General features: G+C 35.9%; 1 protein-coding gene across 1 annotated transcript in view; it reads left to right on the top strand.

The window, feature by feature from the left end:
* Positions 1-22,645, top strand: part of MAN2A1 (mannosidase alpha class 2A member 1) — a 106,642-nt gene extending 83,997 nt beyond the window's left edge. Inside the window, exons 19-22 of the mRNA XM_030968006.1 lie at positions 1,116-1,249; positions 14,162-14,356; positions 18,816-18,926; positions 19,268-22,645. Of these exons, the coding sequence (XP_030823866.1) occupies positions 1,116-1,249; positions 14,162-14,356; positions 18,816-18,926; positions 19,268-19,420 (593 nt within the window). The 3' untranslated portion in view covers positions 19,421-22,645. The remainder of the gene's footprint in view (positions 1-1,115; positions 1,250-14,161; positions 14,357-18,815; positions 18,927-19,267) is intronic.
* The last annotated feature ends 1,785 nt before the right edge of the window (positions 22,646-24,430 follow it).

Here is a 24,430-nt window from a genome sequence, read left to right as displayed (position 1 = left end):
AAGGTCTTTCAGGAGCTCAGAGGGAAGAAAATTCAAAAATCTTACAGTTTAGGCAAGCAAACATCAGTAGCTGTGTGCCTGTGTGTCAGACAGATGTGTCTCAAGGCATAAGCTACCATCTGAAAGTTACATGCGCAGTATTTTAGGTCAAAATAGCAGGTTTTTTCTTACTCACTGTCAGCTGATTTCTGTCCTGGATAGACAAAATCTGTTTGTTCTCAAGGGAAGGGAGGAACAAGTATTTGAGAAAATCGGGTAAGTGTTTGTAGAGCGCTGAAGTATAAAAAAGACTGCCTTAGTAAGCAGCCTTTTCTAGAAGTTAAATTGTGAGCTTCTTATTCAGGATACAAGCACTTCACTCTTCCAGTTTTATTTAGAAAATATGTACACTTGTTTGAAGATTCAGTGTGCAAAAAACATAACAGCCTTAATTACGTGCCCCAGCCTGGTTTCATTCTGGATATAGACACTTGAAAAATAGTGAACTTCATTGTCCAGGTTATATATAATTTAACATCATGCTTAAAGAGCTATTTTGAGTGGCCGTGCTGCAGTTCAGTATAAACTCAGAATTTCATGCTCAGTGCTTATCCAGTGCAAAGTTCTTTCCTATTTCCACAAGTGAATTTTTCTATACAAGAAGTGATTGTATTTATATACTCCTGTTGATAACTTTCTTCCTTCTGGTTCAAATGTGAAACAAAAGAATGGAGTACAAGGTGAAGATAGTTCCTCTACAGAAGTTCTCTCCTACTTGGGAGTGATTCTTATCTTGGATGTTTGATTGCCAAGTATCCTTGTTGCAAATAGTAGTTAATAGTAATGATATTTCATATTAAACTTTATTTATATAAACTCTGAAAGTAAAAACTGCTGGACATTCTGCAGAAAGACTTGTGACAATTTTTTTGAAGGTTGTAAACAGCCACAGTCTAGTGGTATTAACTGTTTTTATAATCAGCTGTAATGATATTGATCAGCCCTAGCTCTTCCAAGCTCAAGAGAAATATTATGATTTTTTAAAAATAAGTTAAATTTTAAGGGTCGGTTATTCATGTTTAATAGAACCCTTACCTGTTCTTGATGCTAGTGCAATCCTCGTGTTGCTCTTTCAGGTCAGCTGGAAGTGATCATGGATCGTCGGCTTATGCAGGATGACAACCGTGGCCTTGGACAAGGTGTTCAAGATAACAAGATTACAGCTAATGTCTTCCGACTGCTGTTGGAAAAAAGACATGGAACAGATGTGGTAGGATTCACTGTCTGGAATTTTTATGCCAAATAAGATGTAAATATTAATTTCTGTGGCAGCAGTGAAGAACTCAGTAAAGAAATTATTCCGTGAGCTGTAGAACTAAGGAAATGTAGCTTCCAAGGGAGTTTTGTCATCTTGCTTTCATATTCTGGTTGTAAAGACTTAATCTCTCACTATTCCTGCAGTACTTACTTCCTCATTCACGCTTCAACATATGAGTGGGGGTTACTATTGTGGAAGTCTCTTTTTTCTTTTTAAATTTCTTTTTTACTGAACAACCTTTAAAAAGCCTGCTAATCAGTGTGGGTTCTGCTTCTTTACAATGTTAACTGAGTCTAAACAAAGGTTGACAAATAATTTCAGTTGAAGGGGTAGAAAGAGAAAACCTCTTATAAATATCATTTTCTTAGAGAATAAGATTCAAGTGGAAATATTTAGATGCCAGACATAAAAACCTTTTGATTTCATTATGATTCTTGGGAAGTTGAGACCATTTTGTTGGAAGAGTTTTTTTTATTTGCATGTATCTTATTTTGCCTTTTTGTATCCTAGTCTTTTGAATAACCTCAATTTTCTTTCCAGTCTTTGTATTTTCTCTTTTTTTAAAAAAATCAGGTTTGAGAAGGACAAAATTAGAAGTACATTTTTGTACTGAGGAAGAATCATGATGACAGCACTGAGTGTATTTTAAAACCATTGCATAGCTAAAGATGAGAGGTTGTATACCAAGCTTCTAATGAATATGCAGATAAATTGGAATTAATTCTGGTTTATAATGGCTATCATTAACCACTGTGAGAGGATGATAATATCAAGCTTAAAGCTAATTTTCACCATTTAATGATTGACAGTGGAGTTTTTTTCAGGTTGTACATGTCATTATGATTTTCTAGTTCCTCATCATGTATAATGCAGACTGCATATTAACTGCATTTATCAATATGATGTGCAGCTACCCAAGCTAACCTGAGGTCAGCAGCAGTCTGACTGTGACAGCAATAAGCATTGCACAGGTTACTCCATCCTTGCAAGAGGAAACCTGCAGAGGCATCTATATTGCCACCCAAAAAATTCCTTAGTAACTAGGGTAATTTTTGTTGTGTTAAATTAGAATGTGGGCGTGGTAAGTAAGAGTCATTGGACATGCAAATCTGTGTTTACGTTAGAAAATAATTTGAAACAACAGAAGCAGATCAAATCAGTTAGTGCCATAGTGCTTGTAGTGACATTGTGTGCAGCCTTGGTGCTTTCTGCAGAACCATAAAACAACTTGCTAAAAGGCGCCTCTGGAACGCTTCCAGTCCAGTCCCTGCTCAGTTTTTCTGTCACAACAGACATAAAAGGTTAGTCATCCATTCTGACCATGATCAAGATGTGATGGGCTAGGGTGTGCTTAGTGCCATACCTCCAGGGGAGCTCCTTGTTTACTTCCTTCTAAAAGGAAACTGGTCCACACACACTGAGATTGCTCTGATAAGTAACACAGTTCCCCCTTGAGTGGGGCTGGCCACAAATTCAATTTCAGAACAGCTGCTGCTTCAAGCCAAAAGACTCCATTGGAAAACATTTTGAATTTACCTCAGATAAAGGCAGCCTAAACAATGCTGAGATTTTGTAGTTAGTGCAGTATTTACACGTGTCTTTGCATATGTTTGCCAACTTTTTTGTGATACAAGTCAGATATCATCTCAGCAGAATAACAGTATAATTCCCTTTCTTTGTTAAAATCATCTGTCCTAGAGATTTGAAAGTTTCTGTACAAGTTACTGAGAATCTTTCAAAGGAGAAGGGGCAGTTACCTACTACAATCAAAAATTTCTGAGCTGCTTAGGAAACCTGTGTTCCAGCATCTTTCTTTCCCTATAACTCTTCATGCTGAGCTTATAATGGTTTTAAATGGCTGCAGAGGACTTTAAGGGCAATTCATTCTTCTACACTCTTGAAGGGACTTCACAGAAAGCAGAATTAGAGCTGTGGGGGAGTAGGCACAGTCCAAGAGGTGCTGATCCAATGTACAAGCCCCAGGAGCCAAGCAAGATGTTTTAAGGAAACATTTTCTTCCTGTTGCTGCGCCTGGAATTCCCCTTTCATATATTTAGAATGTTCTAGAATTTTGTTTTTCAAAATGTATCTGAACATTTGTAATGTTTTCTGATTCATGTTACTATTTCAGTGTTAAAGTAAGAGTAATCCTCTTTCTGTTTCTTAGATGTGCAATCATACTTTTTTTTTAGCCCAGTTATTCAGAAGATAGTTGTCATAATAGCTTAAAAATAACCATGTCAGAAAAAGTTATGGTGAAATTATATGTAGTTTATATATGTAATCAGCTACAGTGTGACTCATACACTGACCCTGATTTTGTTGTCAAGCCCTATTTTATTATTTACTTCAGGAGCCACTGGAGGAGAAAGTTTTGACCATTTGACATCTTTGGCATTGCAAGCTTTTCCTAATGTATGTTCCAAAACATTTCATTCTATCTTTTCTCAAAAACAATTCTGAAGAACAGATGCTTGTTGCTTTTTGTGAAACTTCCCCATAAAAGGAGAGTATGTGAAGCGTCACATGTGCAGTTTAGAAAGAATTAAAATAATTGTGCATCACTAGTGAAATTACTGTGGAGAGTTTTTGTTATCACAGTATCTACCAAAAATTTCTTTTCATTTATATCTCTAAAATACTTCTTTCCTTCCCCAACTCCACCCTGATCAGTAAATTTTAGTGGCAGGGTCCAATGAAACAAATGTCCTGAAGTGTAAGACTCATGTGTGCAGTGAGTGGGTAGAGTGAAATTCCTAGTAATTCTTAATAAACGTTGGTATACTCAGTCTTTATTGTAATAGTTTCTTAATCCTAACACTACCTGGGTTTTGGCTCTTGAATTCTAACTCATCTAATCAGTCATAAATACTCATTCAGATTTTGTCTCTGAAAAAGACTTCAGGTTGATGTGTTTTGCTGAAGCTTTTTGGTATTTGTGGGGAAGGAAGAGACTTGGGGGGGGGGGATTTGTGTTTATATTTTCTGTTTAGTTGTTGGGTTTTTGTTTTGTTTTGTTTTGTTTTTTCTAAGATGGATACTAAAGGTTTATTCACAATGACAGTATTGTTTGTTAAGGGACCTGTGTTTGTAGCAAGAGCTGGGAAAATCTCATTTCACTTTATGTTACACTCATCTCATTTATTGATAGCTATGTTCCTTAGGCTTCAGATTTTTTTACTGTATTTTTGATAAAATTTCCACATACATATTTTTATTCTTCTAGATGTAACTAATGCTTCTTATATGCTCATTTTCTCCTTGCAAGCAGTTTTCAGCTTGAATATCTCTTTGAATAGTCTTCTAAGACTGTCTTCTCTTTCTTCAGATTTTTAATGAAGAACTGAATTCATGTCATTTTTAAATTGAAGGGATTAATATTTAGCTGAGTCTGAAACTGAATACAGTTTATTAATACTTGTCAAAACAGTAAATGTTTCTGTCTTTTTGAAAATACAGACTACTTTATATTTATTGTAAATTTTGGAAAAATAATCATTAATACCCTTTTATTTCTGAATCCCAGTATGTTATATCAGTGTAGAAGTGAAAGAAGTAGTAACATATTATTTCATCAAAGACGTAGCTGGAGAAAAGATGCCATGCCAGGCAAACACTTCCTTCTTCAGACTCCTATTTCATACCTTGTCTTGACTAAGCTAATTTGTATAACTGGGTTTATGGACTAGGCTTGAGCAGAGAGCAGAGGATTCAGTGGCTCAAATGGCTCTTACTTTTCGGTGAGGTTGTTGAGAGGAACAATAATACAGTTAATAAAATCACAAGTATGTTGGAGATAATCAAACTGCCTTTCTTCCACCACATACAACTACTCTTTTTTTTTTACTAAATCTCTATAAGTGCCCACTTTTTCTGAAAATTTATGGTTGGTGATACAGCCATTTTTGTCTGATTATTGTGTTGATCTTGCTCCTTATTGATGTGCTTATTTATAATGCATGTGCATGTTTCTTGCTGTAGCAAAAAGCATACATTATACTGTGCATTGCTATGCTACATGTAACCATACCTTAAAAACTGATAATTAACTTGTAATTAACTTGATGTTTTAAAAAAGCAGAAATTTGACATTGGCTTAATTATTACAATTTAGATGCTTTTTCAAGCCCATGTGTGACAAGTTCAGATACTCTAATATAATTTTTAATTGTAAGTGCCACAGTGAACTCATCAAATATGTATAAAATTGTTAGGGTTTTGGGGGTTTATGGTGGCCACAGAAGGAAAAAAAAAAGACATTTTCCTCTTGTTTTCACACAAAATACTATGGATCTTCTTTAGAGACTTACCACCTGTATTGACTAATGGGTGAACACTGATTTTGTATTTCATTTGAAGAGATATTCAGGTACATGTTACTTTCCAATTTTGCTTAAAACACTACTTTTAATTCATTATTTCTCCTACCACTGTATAGTTCATACTGTATTTCTTATGGAAGAACTTTGTGTTTGCAAATCAAGAGTAATGTTTCCATCCCTTATTTATCTACAAATACCATCTGTTTTCAGACAAGCACTGTCATTGTTTTTATGTCAGGGCACCTTACAGCTTAATTTCCTTCAAATTTTTTTTATGACACAGTGACAAAGATGTGTTGCAGAAAGCTATTAAATAAAGACTGCTTTGTCTGCAGGCTCCATCCCTGTGTTCCTGTTATGCAACATTCTCATCCTGTAACAGGGCAGCAGCCACTTGACACTTGGGTTGAGCAAATAGTACAGAGGACTGCCTTCCTCTGGTTTCTGGACCTACAGCTATGTCGCTTTTGTGTTCTTTTTCATGTAATTATGTACATCTCAACAGTGAATTATTTTCCTTGGTTTGGTTTTACCTGTCTTCATTTGCGTGTACCTGTCTGCTGGCCGTGGTTAGAAAGAAATTTACCTCAGTATTATGCATAGTATAAAACCTTGGTCTCTCCACTTGTAGCTCATACAATTCATCAAAGGATGAGGGTAGGCCTCTTTATTGTCTTTTGTGAGCTTATCTGAGCTAGTGCTGTTTGAGGTCTGAAATTTGAACCTTTCTGTATCACTACTTCTAGGAAGGGTTAATTCCTGCTGCAAGATCTGACTGCAGGGCAGAATCCTTCCTAAAGTAGGGAGAAAGTGTACAAGTCTTCTTCTTGTATTCTCAAATGAAATTACTCACTGGGAATAACCTCCTTGTACATGCAAGGTTCCTCCAGCAGCAAATTTCCTCCGCTTTGCACAAGGAGCAGAGTTCCAGTGCCTGGAAATTAGCGGGTATCACTGTGGACTTTCTGTCCTTACCATCGGTTGTTTAACTACTTCCTCAATCAAAACTGAACTCCAGAAAATTCCTGATTGCTATTTTCTACCATCATTGGCAACGGGATAAGATCTTGCCAATCTTCTGGGAAAATCTAGCACCAGGTCCCTTCCCCAAGGCTCGGATGGGGGATTTATTTAGGCATTAAGCTGCTCCTCCTGGGTCGTTATTAAATGATAAACTCTAAGGAGAATTAGAATAGAAGAAATAAAACTGGCAGGAAAGGCTATAACTGAAGTATAAAATACTTTTATTGCTAAAGAAGCATCGCACGTTGTCTATCTACTTTTCTGATCACTTTCATCCAGCTATATTGATGGCTCTCTATTTATCAGTCTTAGTAATTGTGGTGGTGATGTTCTTATGATCATGGTGACTGGATACTTTCTTTACCATCTGCACTCTTCCATAGACCAGTGAGCAATGTTCTCCAAATGATCTCTTTCTAGAACATGATTTCTGTTATGGCACCTGATTGAACATTAACTATACTAAATGTAGTCACCTTAGAACAGTGATAGGTGGAACAGTGGAGCACTAGCTGCTCCTGAGACCATGAAAGGGAGAAAATTAGATTGTTCCTGGTGTGAAACCCAACAAGATGGATCAACAGAAATTGCCTTGGACTAAGAAAATTCTGGATTTTTAATTTTTTTTTTTAATTTTTTTTTTTTTTTTTTTGGTAGAACAAGGGACTAGTTATGGGATGTTCAGTAGAACTGACACAGGAGGGGAAGGAGAAAGATTGAGGAGTAACAAGTGGGAAAAGTAAGGGTAAAGGGTGCATAAAAGGCTCTGATGAAGTCCAGTGCTTGACCACCACAGCTGATTCTAGATTATTACATCTGATTTCTGTGCAGCCCAACCTTTTCTGAATCTGTGTGAGCCATTAGCCATCTTCAGGTAAGACTGGGAAACAGAGTGAGTGGTGTGTGTGATGTGTGTGACAACTATTGGAGAGAGATACACTATTGGACTGAGGGACCAGTACAACTGGCTTCCAGTTGCTGGCAAGACCTCTATTTTCTGTGTGTGCCTGTAGACAGCAAACTGCAAGCTAACAGGTCACAGGCCAGCTCCTGGAAGAAGATGAAGTCTGACCTGGTGAATCATTAGGAAGCCTAAGGTCCAGACCTGGAGATCAGAAGGGCTAAAAGTCCACACTGAGGTATCAGTGGCTGTTGAGTGTTCTTGTGAATCAAGAGCATCAAGGTCTTGAACTTCAGACCTGGTCAGTTGGAGGGCACAATCAGGTTTGGATTGTTGTTCTACTTCTGTTTCCCAAGTGCTCTACTCATGTAGGTTCTGGCAAAAGTGCTGTCTCTACTCACATGTAGGCATGGCTATGTGTTTCCATATATGCCTAACAGAAATAATGCTCTTCCTTACTCCTGCATGGTCTTGGAGGAGCAGAACCATGGCAGGCTCCCATCTATCAGCCTGGAGTGAGAGGAATCACCACTTGTTGGCCATGATCAAGTTTGGCTATAGCAGACTGGGAAAAATTCCTCCTGTGGATGCAGGTTTCCCTGGGTTTGGTTAGCTTCAGCAATCCCAGGTTTCTCATCTGTAGTTTTAGTGTCAGCTAAGGATTGGTACAGAAAATATGTGGTGATTTTAGAGTCACTGAGCCAACACCCTTGTGGATATTTTATGATGCCTCAGAATTTTCATTTCTTCTATAATCAGCCTCCAGGAGCCCCTTTCAGCTAGTGCAGCAGACATGCATTTCCAATGCATTTTCATTAGCAATGACCAGGTGAATTGATAGAAAATTTTCCATTCCCTGGGGTAAAGAATTAAATTAGATTTACTCTGCTCTCATGGGTTGTCTTTTGCTGGTCACTTCAATAGCTATTGAAAGACCCTAAGCACTCCAGACCTTAGTTCTCAGTTAAATGACTTGAAACCTATTGCAAAAAGAAAAATATGCTTTGATGTGCAAAAGTGTAACATGATGGATTTTTAAGTGTAGACAAAAATATGTATGCAAACAATTCAAATCTTTATATATATATATATCTGTATTTTTTGCCCCCAGCATTTCAGGAAAGCCAAATTCTCTGATTTAGCAGAAAATAATCTGGCATCAGTATCCTTGTTTATAGTCTTTTTAAGATTCCTGGAATTTGCCTTTTCAGTACTCACATTAATGACTGTTATTTCTGGTTGCAACTTACCCACATTTTCCTAAAAGTCTAACGGGTCTAAGCCTGGTTTTTTAGCTTCATAGATTACCTGAAGATTATTCTGCTGAAGATTTTTGTGCAGCTTTGAGGTCTTAGATGTTCTGAATCCCACAGCACAGAGATCTTCCTATCACCTTATTTGATTCCCATGCAAAATTTCCTCTGCAATCACCAGTCATTTTCAAAGCTGCTTGAAGTCTTGGTCACTGTTTTCTTTGACAGATGTTTACTTTACCTTGCACTCTTGGACACTGAAAAGGAATTATTCAGCTCAGAAGAATTAACCCAACTTATGTCGATCATTAATTGCTGTTTGTTGTATTAGAGGTGTAAGACCCATCATCTTTCTTCTTTCCTTCTGAAAATCACTAGGAGTTGTTACAGGCATGCAAAAATCCAGCTCCAGGTATCAACCTCAGACGAAAGGGAATGAATCATCCATATCTGGAAGACTTTCAGAACTTGTCAGACTTTGATTATTCTTTCTGTATTACAGTGTGCAACTTTGAATGAATTTAAAGCAAGAACGTCTGATTTTCACTTGGTGAGATAACAGCCAGGCAGTCTTGCATGCAAAGCCTGTAACTTAAGTTGAAGCCCTTTACTATTTGATGTCAACTGAATGAACTAGATTAGGGTCAGTCTGAAACAAAACCTGAATTTCTCTTCTAAGTTGTGAGCCTTCTTAGGGCAATGTATGTATAGAGCACTGTGTGTATTTCTCACTCCTTCCTGCTTAAACTCCACCTTCCACAAATAAGGAACCACTGTAGTTAAGGATTCAAGCTGCTTGCATTTGGTGAAAAATGTAAGTAATTTTAAAACTTAGGCATCTGCCCTTAACTGTCACTTATTTTTGTCATGTGTTGTAAACCTGTTATTCACATCATCAGTGATATTGTCTGCTGTTTGTTTCTCACCTATGAGCAGCCTAGCACTGTATTACAGAATCAATTTCTCATATAGAAGCAGCATCATGTCAAACATACTGATGGATTGTCAGTCTTTGAATTGTACAGAAAGAAATAATTGCTTTACCCTGTATTTGTCTTTGGAATTCTTTGATTTACATTCTTGATTGCTGTCATTTGTTAGTTTATGATTAAGATATTTTAAAATATTTTCTCCATATTCTTTGGTAATAAAGATGCTCTGAAAAGCGTTTTTGCTCCACAGGTTAGATTTTTCAGTCTAGAAACATTCCCCTTTGATGAGTGCTGCCCATTGGTTTTCTGAACCTGTCAGAGAGAAAGTTGATAAAAATTGTTTCTTGACACATGAAAGAGAATGAGAAACTTTTTATTTCCAGCAATAATCCAAGTGGTTTGGTATCAGACTGTTTTAGTCTCCATCCCTTGATTTAGCAGGCCCAGAATTATACCTGTTTCCAGATTGTATTTTATTGTTCTTACACACAGAGTCAGCATCCACATTTCAGCATGTTAGATTAAGTAGCGTGTATGCCAGTGGGGGTTTACTGTTATGATTAAGGTTTTTTTGGGGATGTTGTCACTGCAGAGAAGACTCTGGAGGAGAATAAGATAATGTGACTTGATAAACTGTCTGCCTCAGTTTCCTTTTCTTGGTTTTGTTTGGGAAATTTTAGATTACTTATCTGTGTTGAAAAGTTCATTCGTTCTCCATTAACTAAATTGGTGTCCAATTATCAACTCCTTCAGCTTTACTTTCTTCTCTACAGAATTTTCCATTGATTTCTTCTGTTCAATTACAAAACGATTTCTGAAGAGTCTAATTAGCATTTTCCCCCTCTAATTAAGGACCTTAGTTAGTTAATTTAAACACTTGGCAGAAAACCCTCTGAGTCTCGGAGGCAGAGTGGCTTTTCCCAGAGGCAGTGGCAGCGCAGGAGCGGCAGTGTCAGGGAACAGCGGACACAGCACCGAGCTGGTTTGTGGGAATGGTGAGGCAGGGCAGAGCTGGTTTGTGGGAAGGGTGAGGCAGGGCAGAGCAGGTGCAGGCAGGGAAGCCATGAACAGGCAGGAGAAGGCAAGGGAGGGGAGGTGGTCAAGCTGACCCTCTGAGTGAACCCCTGATCCCTCCGAGTCCCGTGTCCCTTTATGTCGCATTACCTGCTTGTATGTGCTGAAGTCCCTCCCACAGCCCGATTTCCCTGGCATTTTTTCCCAGGGTTATGGCCATCTGCCCCACTGGCAAGTGGTGGGGGATCGCTTACAGCCCAGTCGTGGAAGCTTCTCTGCCCTGACCAGCTGCCAGGCAAAGCTTTCCCAGGGACAGGGCTGCCAGCATTTGTACAGCCCCAATAGGAATCCTTCAGCTCATGCATAACACATAAATAAAAATCATATTCGTCCCCATCACCCGTCCCTGGAAGTGTTCAAGGCCATGTTGGATGGTACCCTGAGTAACCTGATGTGGTAGGTGGCATCCCTGCCTGTGGCAGAGGGGTTGGAACAAGTTGACCTTTAAGTTCCTTTCCAACACAAGCCTTTCAATTATTTCTGTGAGTATCAATAAAACAGCTCATTTCTGATGTAAAGGCACTTTTTATAGATGAAGGTATTCTTGAAACTTGTTGCAAATTGTGATCTAATACTATATTCGATTATAGTTTGTGTCTCCTCAAAACTGAAAATTTAGAATTATTCACCTTACTTTTGATGACAGAGGAAGAACCTAAATGAGGCTCCATTTATGTTTACTGCACAGTCATTCAAAGGGTTGTGTGTCAACACAGTTTCCAATTGGATAACTGTATGTGGATCGTTAAAAATGCAGTATATGCTTTGGTTTGAGCTCATTAAGCCAGCACATCATCTGGCATTCATCAGATCCTTGCCAGTACTTAATGTTTGTAAGGCAGCCAGAGGCGTTCCGCTCACACTTTGAGTGATAAATGCTGCCGTGGCAATTGGGGAAATGATGTCACTTTTGAGAGAGCAATACTTCAATTAGATGGAAATTGTGGGACTAGATCTTTTGATGCGCATCAGCAGGGCACTGCCGAAAGCCATCCACATGGTGAAGTTGTGCATAGAGTAAATATTCTTCCCATTACATTGTGTGTGTGCAAACCCTTCTCATCTCTGTTTCCAGACAGTCCTGTTTAAATTCTGGATCACTAGACTTGAGGGAAAAGACATACTCCAGCCCTTAAATGATTGTGATGTACCTAGGGGACAGTGTGATTTGAAGAGTCCCCTCCCAGTCTTCTGTGAAATCATTGTCTTCACCATGCTTGCAAAACACTTTTTCCCTTGGTCTCCTGGCAGCTTTTGACACCCTCTGTATGCTCCATTCCCATTGCTGTTACACAGATTCAGGGAACGACTGCACTTTTTCTGCTGGTGCAACCATCCAGAACTGACTGTCGTTCCAGATGTGGGAATACAAGATTCAATATAAAATCTCCACCTAAGTCTTAGTTCCAAAGTGGATAATGCATGAGAACAATGTTCCAGCTGGTGATATGACATTTAGACAACAGTGAGAGCAAAAATGAGCCGCGGTGAATCAGTTCTGGATCTAGCATTTGCCAGTCCTTCAAGGCTGTGCTTATCTACAATATTTTGTTTTAAATAGTGTAAAAGGATGAATAGATTATTTTTCTGATTCATGAGTGATTTGTAAGACGTTTTAGAAGACCTCATTTTAAGTTTTCAGATGCAAGCAATCAACTAACTTTACATGGGGAAAAAAAAAGGTGAAAGATGAGAAAGTGAATGGCAATTAAATGTTTTGACTGACTTTAGCACTTCTATGGCAACAGAGTGAACAGTGTTCCTTTTGGGGTGAGAAAATGAACTCTTCTTTGAAATAACATGGATCTGCACATTTTCCCTGTGTATAGGCACTTGAATGGAAGACTTTTCTATTAAGCTGTGCATAGAGCAAGATTGCTCATACTGTAATTAGAATAGAAGAAAATCATGGCAATGAAGGCTGCCAATGATACTGAACTTTTCAAGGTAGTGAAAAAAAAAATCAAGGCTAAATTGAGGAATTAGAAGACTCAGTACTGATTAAAGATGCCATGAGATGATAGATGGAATTCAATAGAAATAAATGCAATGACACACGTGGAGGAGCAATCCTTTGCAACAATCCACTTTTATCATTTGGAGGTTATAATAGATTCTTAAAAATTCTAAGCCTCAATGCTTAGTAGATACCAAAGAGCCAGAGTGTTATTTATTACTAAGGAAAGCACCAAGAATAAAACAGAAATTACCATCTTTCATTGATTCGGGCCTGGAATATTTTCAGATTCTTCACTGTCAGCTGTATTTCGTGCTACTGCAGAAATATAAATAAATATGCATACATGCAAACACCCCCAAGACAGAAATTACTGTTATGGTTTTCTGTTATAGGCTGAAAAATAATCTTCCCCTTTGCTTTAAGTGTCTCCCATTTGTTTTTTATTTCGATGTTTCCAGCCTATCATAAAATGCAAATGTAATGTATCAGTGCTTAAGATACTATATTTTCAATAAACTTTCCACAAAGTTTTTGCTAAATATCACCAACAAGCGCGGATTCATCTGATTAAGAATGCAAGGCAAAAATAAAAGCAAAAGAAGTTTTCACTTCCATTTCTACTCTTGTCTTCGCTGACATTCTAAAATAGAAATTGCCAGTTTAAAGTTCTTTTATTTTCTTTTCTCGGCTTCTCTGGAGCTTTAACTGGTTGTTGTGAATATGTAAGATTTGGTTATCTCAGGTTTGTAAGGCAACCTCTGCAGCCAAGTAAAAACAATGCAGATATGAAACTTTGGAATGTACAATATTTGTAAAATATTCGATAAAATACCTTTGGTTCCTACTGGCATGACGTTGAAGTAAAATTTCTGGAAGAAATCTTTTGCAATGCAGTCCAAGACAAAGATGCTAGCTGCTATTTCTTCCAGCAATAGTTTGAGAGAAATAGATTTAAAATAGAAAGAGGGATTTGGGATACAAGTTGGAGAAAGCAAGAAATACAGGTCATAAAATAATGTGGAAAAGGAGGCCTGCAAAAGGCTGTCTGCCTCTCCATAGACAAAGAGCTACTGAATAAATGGGAGCAAATTTCTGAAGTAGTAACTAATTTCTTTTTTCCAAACTGTATTGTTCAAACATCAAGGGCTAACACAGAAGCACGAGGGATTTTGTAAAATTAGGTGTCATCATAATTTTAAAAGATTATTGTTCATAAAAACAGCAAGTATATCTATCAATAGAAGAAAACTAGTGGATGACCAAAATTTTTCAAAAGTGGTTGAATGGGCAGTGTAGAAATTAAAATTTTCTGTGTAATTACTGGAAGTATGAAGTAAGTGAATTTCAAAATTTAGACATGTTAGTGTGTTAACTTGAATCATTCTTTTGTATTTTGCAGAATGAAGAGAAGGCACCAGTCAGTTTTCCATCACTTCTTAGCCATATGACTTCTCTCTTCTTAAATCATCCTGTAATTCCAATGACAACAAACACAGATTCAGGTGTCCCAGAGCTGATAAGTACTTTTGCTCCACTGATGTCGTCCATGCCTTGTGACATGCATATAGTCAATCTGAGGACAATCCAAGCAAAGGTAAGGTCAAACCACTGATTTTTGCAAACATATGATGTTGCTTATTGATATAGTAAAATAATCTATTCTTGTAAAGTACTTTGTGAGCAGGTTAATATGGCATGATAAACTGCAGCGTGATGATGAGCTTTTCTTAATTCTGCAAGAACTGGAGACTTGTGTCTGTTTGAATAACAAGAAATGAAGGGATTGTGTTTTTTCACAACATATTAGCACACATAATGCAAGATTCTTTCTCTGGAGGGGGTTCTTTTCAATAAGTTCCCAAAGTTTAAGAGAGAACCATTCATATGCCTCAGCCTTTTCTATACTAGAAGAATTAAATTTAAGGTCATTAGAGTTTGTTCTGAGTATGTTTTTGATAAAGAATATAGTTTTAACCCAAAATTTATTGTTAAAATGTTTTTAAGCTTAGTTACAAGATCTAATTTAGCTATTCTAACAGCATCTCATGATTGGTTCCTGTGAAAATATTCTCTGGTAAGGAAACCAAAACCAAACCAAACAAACAAAACCCAAACATCTAGCCAACACCAAAAAAACAAACTAACAAACAAAATACTAACAAAAAATTGAAACAAAAAAAGCTCTTCTGTACTCAGTGTTTTTCTCCTTCAAAGGAAAGAAAGGTGTGTAACCACCACAATGTAATTTTCCCTTTGATTAAATGAGGGACTGGAATTCATTTTGCATTATTTTCCTGCCAACTGTTCTATAAATTCTTTTCAGTTTTCCAGCTCCTTTTAAAATGTGATTGTGTTAACTTTATGTTGCATTGCAGGGCTGTTCACCAGTGCTGCTAGCACAGTGCAATCCCTTTTTAATTCTGGCATAGTTAGATACAAACTATTTGTCCCTTTTCCTCTAGAGTCTCCATGATGGCTGGTTTTGTCTGTATTAACATGAGATTATATTCTGTTTAATCTGATCTTCATTCTGTTTTAATCTGTATTTTAAACAATGTTTGCTTTCTCATGCTTTCTGTGTAAGTAGCTCAATCTTGTGTAAGGCCCTTCAGCTGCGGCTGATTCTTATTCTGAATTTCACAGTGGAAGATTTCTTGATTTTATGGGTCTTGTGCCCTTGAAAAGTTAGGAATACCTTGATGCTAAATTAAATCTTCACATGAAGTGAATATTCCATACTTCGCTGTGTATATTTTTATTTACTTCAACCAGGTCAGCATTGCAGGTTTACTTCAACATACCAACTTCAGGGGCAGACCTTCATGAGCATCTTCCCTCTCTTTTTGAGGTGTAAATCCCATCCCCTGGTTTGTATGGTCTGTATATGAAAGCTGTGAAAAGACAGGCTTGCTCAGTGCCCGCTTTCAGAATTCAGTGTTGCTACTTCTGAGTGGATTCTCTGGTTTTATCTGGGCTGTTGAGGCCCCGCTGTCCCAGCTGATACAGGAATGTTTGAGGCTGTGATCTCTTCTCTGTCCACAGCTGTATGTTTCATTGGTTACTGATCCACGGCTCTTGAGCCTGCAGCATTAATGGGCCCGCTTCAAAATGAGAGCTTGCAGCAGTCATAGAGATACAGAATGTCCTTCTTCCCCACAGCAAAAATGCTGCTATGCCATGCAAATAATTCTGTAAATCTCTCCTCATTTTCTGCTTCCATTCTCTTGCTTCCAAGAATTTGAATGACAAGTGACATAATTCTGGCTAATTGACACAATGAATTTTTTCCCAGAAATTTATGCCTCTCCATTGCTTAAACTGTTGAAGTTGATTTTCCATAATCCATTAAAATGACAGAGAAGAGGATACCAAATTAAAATAATTGTTAAGATTTAAGGTAGAAATCAGAAAGAATATTGTTTTTGTTGTAAGACATCTCATCTTGTCATGGAAGAGTCCAATCCATTGGGATTACAACAGTTAAAGATTTTTTTCTTAACAGAACTCCAGCTTTTCAGAATACAGGTATTTTACCTTATGTAAATAAACTGGGATTCAAGATCTAGAGCACAGTAGATTTGTCCCTTTTTACTAAGCATAAACACATAAATTTGCCGTGTTGCCTAAACTTTTCAGTGTGTGTCTATTAGCTTACAGTAATTGAATTTTAAAAGAGTTTAAATGCTTTCTCTTTCTCATCAAAATTTTAGAAGCATTGCCCTGGGATACTGGTTATGAGAAAGCCTAACAATTAATTTTTTTTCTTTATTTTCTTTTAAGGTCACATTTTAATTCTCAGAGATCAGAATCAAATCAAACTTTGACATCTCTTCTAAGAAAGCTTGTTAGAGATTTAATAGCACAGTCTTTAGGGCTTTTTTGTTGAATATCAATGCTGTGAAGTTTTACAATGTTAAGAATGTTGTAACTTGTTGAAAATTGAGGAGATTGTTACAGGTTTTCATGCAGTTAGCATAGTCATGTTTAGAAGGTGTATTTGGTATAAATTAAGTTCATCCTTGCTCAGACATTCATAAACCTTAAACATATTGAATCTAATTTGCATAGTGATGATATAAGAACAGGTAAGTTAAAGTAGGTGTGGAGGCTGTGACAACTTAATCTTTCACCTGCTTTGATAATGGGTTAGAACAGCTTTATTTTTTTACAGAGGTAAAAAAATATTTGCGTGTTAGAAGGTGGAGTACTAAATCATAGATATTTATACTGGCCAAAACACTTTTACTCAGGGTATCATTAATTGTGTGTTACCTTTTTGTTTTAAATCTTTTGAATCTTAATAAGGATAATATTTAATTCTAAAAAATTGGGAGATGAAATATTCATGCCATCATTTGAAATGCATGCATGCATTTTTTATGCAGATTACTAGAAGATAATTTAAGTGAATTAGAGGAAGTGTTGATACCCATTACTGGCTTGTCATTTCTAACATTAATTTACCCCATAGGAAGTCAGGCTTTTTCAGTATGAATTTTAATGTTTCCCTAATCTGATGTTTAAGGAGACAGTATTATTTTGTGTGCATAAAAATATCTACTTTTAAGTGCAACTGTCACATCAGTGACAATGAAAATCAAGTGAGGTGTTTCATAGTAGGAGGGGGAAAATGTCACAGCTATTACCTCACTTCATTTAGAAAGTCGTGCTGCTGTTTCAGTAAACAGGACAAGAACTTATTTAGCCATCAATGTTAATAAATACTGAATGTAGGCATTATTCATAAATTATAAAGTTGATTTTAGGTGGTTATAAGCCATTGTTCACAAAATCTTTTCAAGCAGAGTTTTATTTGTGATTTGTAAACTATGTAAAATTTCTAACTGTTACTGTTTTACTAAAAAGTATGCAATTTCAACTCCAAATACTATGTAATAGATTTTTACTATTTTATGTGAGGAACCTAAACCCATAAAGTTTATAATTTTTATATTATATGAATGAGTACTTTATACTATGAATTTTTTGTACTTTGATTCTTTGTCATGCTGCGTTTCAAAGAAGCTGGTACAAGCAGATCCATTTTTACCTTTATGAAAAGAAATTTGGGTCTGTTAGATTAAGACCTTTTGTTTGGTACACCTTCAGGAGCTAATGCATCACAGAGGGCCTAATGCTTGTTGGCATTGCTTTCTCCAGGCAATAGATGCATTCTGAAGTACCAGAAATGAACTTTACTCATGGCTGATGCTTTTGTGAAAAAGCACCAGTATAAGAGTAAGTAAACCAGAAATAAATAAGAGAAAAATAGCCTGAAGAACTGGCATGGCTTTGGATAGAACCATCGTTTTTATGCTCTTATTATATATATAATAAGATTAAGAGCAGAAGAATGTAAAACAGCAATAATTAAAGAAATAAAGTAATGTATTATATTAAATAAGTGACTACAGTGAGTTTAGGGGTACAGCCACAAGAAAGATATTGAGGGGCTGGAACATGTCCAGGGGAGGGTAATGGAACTAGGGAAGGGTGTGGAGCAGCTTACTCTATAATGTCTCATGAGGCTCAAAAGCACTGAATATCTTAGAGATAAACATAACTTTTTTTTCATGTGTGGGTCTCAGTGTACATTTTTCTGGACACCTTAAGCTGAGTTAGAGAGCATTTTTGCTGTATGAAAGTTTGTTCAACGTAATGCCATTGAATTAGTAGAATTAAGTATTGCAGTTAACATAAGATTTCTAGTTTGTTTTCTGTTTTGCCATATAATTTTTGTGGGGAACCATTTAATACAGGTATGATAGCCATGCTTCAGTCGTGAGTCATGAGTACATGTGCATCTGATGACCTTTAAATTCAATGACTTATATTCTGCAGTGCATTATATGTTTCAACTCTTTACCATTTACTTCTTTCTATGTTTAGCTGTATAAAATTTTTAAAAAAGACACAACTGTTCAATCTAGGCTGAACATTTTTAAGGTGTAAATGTCTCTATCTGCTGTATGATAAGGATGATTTTTTTTGTGTCCTAAAATGTCTTCCTGACTGATATTTTGTGAGTAATATTCTGTAGTGTTTGTTTGTAGGTAGATACCAAACCATCTGATGAAGCTGCTCTGATTCTTCACAGAAAGGGATTTGATTGTAAATTTTCAAACAGAGACACGGGTCTGCTCTGTTCTACCACTCAGGGAAAGGTATGGTTATTAATCTGTAGGAATTTTTAAATAACATTTTAAAATAAGTTTGGGATTTTCTTTTGGGTGGAAGAGTAAATGCCATTTTATTTGGAAACAAGAAGAGTTCAAATCCAAATATTTCTAGTAATTTTGAATATACTAATTAAATTACATTGAAACGTAGTGAGTGACTACTGTCTAAAAGGATCTAAATTATTGCACAGAATTTAATCCATGACATTTAAAAATATTCAAAATCTTTGGCATGAGAATTTCTGGTTCCTGCAAGGAACTGTACAATTTTATGGTATTTACTGCTTTTTCTAAATGTAGTTTTTTGGTTTTCTTTTTCCCTCCAGATAAAGGTACATAAACTCTTTAGCAAATTCAGAGTGGAAAGTCTTACACCCACATCTTTATCTTTGATGCATTCACCTCCAGATGCCAGAAATATAAGTGAAATAAATATGAGTTCTATGGAGATAAATACGTTCCGGATTCGGCTGAGATGAAGTCCTGCTTTAATACTCAGAAAAAGAAGAATCTGCAATTGTATCTCCTCTGAGTTTCATGTGCAATAAGAGGCACATTAATGTTATTCCAGCTTCTGGATACTGTGAGAAAAAGATGCATTCTATAATTTCTTTTGGTTTTGACCAACACAATGAAAAGCCATGTTGCAAGCAACTTTTTTTTTGGTTCGGATTTTTTCCCCCATAAAATGGCAGCATCATTATCAGTTAATAAACAAGTGAAGAGATTTCTATGGATGTTAACCTCTCAACAGATTAAATCTCAGGTTAAATGCTAATTAATGATGTTTCTGGTGTTTTAATTTTCATAAACAGGGGATTAGATTTTAAACAGCCTTCTTTTCCTGATTATTGATGAATTTATGTCTGAATAACTCAGTGTAAAAAGTCCTGATGCAGCTTGGAAAAAAAAAAATGGAATAAAATGTTCCTGTGTAGTAGCTAATGTCCAAATATTTGCAATCATTTATATAAATGACAATAATCTCAATTTATTCTGCAATTAATTTCAGTTTATTCAACACAAAGGGGATTATTAATTGTGGTAAAATGAAAGCCTGCAGTACTTGTGATAAGTGATGGTAGATTTTAATACTTCTACCATTCACCTGAGTTATGTAAATAGAAAAACCTGAACCTACAAAGTAATTTTGCAATGGAATTGTTTAATAAAACTCCCATTTTGTTACTTGACACACTGGGATATGTGCAATTATTCCATTACCATGATGAGAAATGTCCATAATTATCATGAATACAAGATTTTTTATAAAACTCATTTAGATACCAGTGTTCTCTGAAATGAGTTTTCTATTTCAATATTACCATATCAAAATAAATGTGCCTTATTTTTGATATGTCTTGTTACAATTTTGGTGTCTATGTTAATGTTTTCGGGGAAAAGGTAGTTTATATAATACTTAAGCTGTGTATCTCCTATTTGACAATGCTGGCCACACTGATCTATGTACTCCTGCACCAAGTTTGTGCTACCTTATTCTGAACATTTTGACTATTTGAATGTATTGATATGATGTTATAACATGAAACACCAACAAAAAAAATTACTGTAGAAGCTAAATTCAGCTGCTTTCAAGAAAATTGCGACTTGATGCAAAGAGTTGATAGTAAACAAGATATAGTTTGCAAACCCATCAAAACATGTGCTTGCATGTCACAGACTGTGGTGACCTGTTAATTCCAAATCATGTGCCTATATTTTAAACAACATTTTACAAACTTACAACCTCACTTACATTGCCAGTGTTCATGTTACTGAAGAATGGAGACTTTGCTTTTTCCCATATTAATTCATATTTAGTACTTAAGCCATCCAAGTGTGGAAAGCATTTCCCTAAGTAGAGCTGCTGTTTACAGTTAATATATATAAACATTCACTTGAGTATGATCCCATTTTATAGTTGTCATTTATTTTCATAGCTCGTTCTTCTATCTCTCACTCGTGCTCTACTTTTCCATACCCTGTTGCTTATCCTCAATACTAATGCATGAAAAGTCATCATAACTGGTAAAAAGATGTGCTAGCTCTAATATTGCTTCCTGTATTTCATCATTCTTGTTCAACAATTATATCAAATATCAAAATCTATCGAATTATTTCATGTAGCTACAGGCTATCTAAAAATATAATGAAAGTCATACTTAGATTTTATGCATTGTCACAGGTTGGATCTCTGTTGAGATTGTAGATTTTCTTAATTCAATCTGCTGTGTGTTTTGTAATAATGGGAATACTTCAGTAGGATCTGGTGCAAGTTACATCAAGAATACAGGAATCTCTAACCACAAATGGAAGAATCAAATAAATCCAATAAATGGATGTTTTCATGCAATAAACATGTACTGTAACTTCTTAGAAAAAGTATTTGAAAATGCTGGTTTTCGTTGGAGCTGAAAGCTTAGCAGACTTGCCAGCAGAAATTTCTCATAACACTTATTTTGTTGCTTCTTCAGAATTAAAATGTTTAAGATACTTTAATGTGTTCTGTGCAGGAAAACATTCAAAACACTGTTTCGGTTTTGCCAGGCAGAAAAGGAAAATTTTGATGCAATAAAATTTTAAAGTATTTTGCCTCTTGGAATTGCTTTGAAAGGTTTTTCTTATAGCATTGGTTCTTTACTTTTATCATCAGCTGTACAATCATGGTGCCTGAATCTTCCTTAACCAGCAGATGTAATCCTTGTTCCTTTGCTTTTTTTTATTGTGTCATGACAGCTTCAATTTAAGATCCTTTCCTGAAATCCCTTACTAAATCAAAACTCCAGTCAAAGTCTCAAAAAGAATTTTGCTTGAATTGGTTCAGAATGTTGCTGTCGAGAGGTTGTGTTTTCCTTGGGTAGTGTTTTTGTTGGATTTTTGTTTTGCACAAGTCTTAATGAATTCTTATGTCGTTTCTTTGTGAATTGGCCATATAATTGAATTTTATTATTTTGGGGTTTTTTTCTGTTTTTATAGCTGCTGGGTTTGGAGCTATTGGTTAAGAGAAGCAAGCATCTTTACCTTGCCAGTATGATTTTAAGTACAATGCTGTGTAAGAAATGGTTTGAAACCTTGTAATTACTTTCCATGCAAGAGTTGTACCTGTTCTGATTTTATGGTTTGGGGTTTTTTTACATTCCTTTCTCTTAATTTTCTTTGGTTTATTTGCTCATATTATCTGAAACAAACTGATTTCAGCTGAAGGTTTTTGATATTTTCTCTTGGAAGGTTTTATATCTTATGGGGATATGTAAAATAAGATCTCTAATAAAAGGTAATGTTATTGTGAAATGTGGTCAGTGTCATTAATGCCTTGGCTTTAACAAACTGTAATTAATTTTTTTTTTACATGAGACAAACAACAAACATAACTTTGAAAAGGTTCATATGTCAGTATCTGTTGGGAATGACAGTTATCTGCAGTGAGATCAAAGGTGCAATCTATTTCACAGCTGCTGAAGAGAAGAGGATAGATGCTAGCTTCAGAGATGTAAACATGTGAGATTGCACAGTGTGGGAAGGAAATGGGCAGGTCTTTTGCAAAGGAAGTTGTGCACTGACTTAATAGAAAATATTAGAATGTTTAAAATTCTAGATTTTTTTTTTTACTTGAATTAATGTTTATCTTTGAAGCGTTGGGGAGCAATGAAATGGAAGCTGTTCTTGTAAATTAATAAACACACCATTAGAACATAGCAAGTCAAAATAACAGTTCAACTGTAATTAGACTGAACACTTTTTTAAAAAAATAATTTAATGGTAATATAATGTTCTGTAATTGCGCGGGGCAAATTGAACAGGCATAGATATTTTATGGGTTTGCTTCCCAAAGTGATGGTGGAGCTTGAACATAATGACTTGCAAAGACAATAAAGGATAAATTTCAGTCAATGCCTGAGGCTATTTAATGTTTGTCTCGATAGTGTTAACTATAAATATAAAAGCATATACACACACAAAGTTAATCCCCATAATTTTAAAGCTGATGTTTCAAGATAAAACCTGAAAGACAACAATGGATATGGGTCTAATTTAAAGAAGCCCTTCACCATTTTAAGGTCATCCTATTTTGGAATCAATTAATATCAGCATGTCCATGTGGATAGAACATATTCCATTAATTCCAGTAATCAATAATTTATTCTTTTACTATATGAAATTATACTAACTATAGTTGATGTATGCCCGTGCATTGTGTTTTAAAAACATGCAGGATCTCTCTATATATCTTTACTGATAGTGACGCTATTGCTCAGATTAAGTGGGTTGTCTCATGATGGGTTATATATATCTGTGGTAAAATATAAAAGATTCAGTCATTGACTGTTGTTATTTTTGGATAACTATTCTGTCATAATATAACAAATTTCAAAAATCAGCCAAAGGGATTAATTTTGTCTTCTAAAAAGGGAACTTATAAAAATAATATATTGTCTAGAATAAGCTCAAGTGAATGGAGAATTATTAGGATTTTTCAGACAGTTCTGTTACTGATAAAAATTTGGCTGTCTCCAATTCCTCTGTGAATTAAAATATTAAATTTTGGACCTGTCAGTCTTTCAATATAAATATTTTAGGAATGAATAGATATTTAAAGTCTATATTGCATCACCTAATCTTAGTATACCAGAATTTCTGTGGAGCATCAGTAGTGCATGATTTCCATTACTCCCCTTCCTTTAGGTAGATCATTTAATAGCACTAAGAATAGTAAGAAAATAATTAAATTTTTTAAAATATCCATAATTGATATAAAATTATGCTATTTGGACTCCAAAGGCAAAGACATTTTTAATTACACGTTTCAGAGCTTCTGGTTTTCAGTATAGCACATTCTTCCTCATATGCAGTGCCTGTTAATGTGATGCCCAGTATACAAAAATCATTCATATTATGGGTATCAGTAGACTGGAGACTCCAGTCACAGTTTTACCTCCACCATTGCCACTCCTTTTGCATCAGAGACATCCGTCATATAGGAAAGCAAGGGAATTTGTTCCTTTCAAATCATGACCTGCAAAGTCTCATGGTCTCCCCAGATAGCTGGTCTACTTTTATTTCTGTCTTAACTTACTCCTTTTGTCTTTTCTCCATTCTTGGCATGCCAGCTAAAGGTGTGGGCATTTGTAGGCTCTGGCATCCGCATAGCTTTCCAGCTCTGCTTATTGCACATCATGGAACTCTCTGGAGCTGGGCTATCTGCAGTGTCAGCCAGAGCATGGGGTGTGATAGATTCTTCAGGAATTACGTGTTCTAAGTCTACCTCAATGGTTATGCAAATGCTATGCATGCCCTACTTGCCAGAACTGCCTCGCATCACTGGCCTGCTCCTCAGAAATACACACCTTTGTGTCTCAAATCCACTTAAGCGAGGTTCAGTGCCATTTTCCCTTTTTCTCTTCCTCAGTTTCATGATATAAAACACTTCATTTCAGGACTTTTTGGTCATCCTGTAACCTACCTTCCAGAAGTCCTGCATATGTTCAGAA

This window comes from Camarhynchus parvulus, chromosome Z (genome assembly GCF_901933205.1).
Source record: "Camarhynchus parvulus chromosome Z, STF_HiC, whole genome shotgun sequence".
In the NCBI taxonomy this organism is placed as follows: Eukaryota; Metazoa; Chordata; class Aves; order Passeriformes; family Thraupidae; genus Camarhynchus; species Camarhynchus parvulus.
This window is presented reverse-complemented; position numbering and strand designations above follow the sequence as displayed.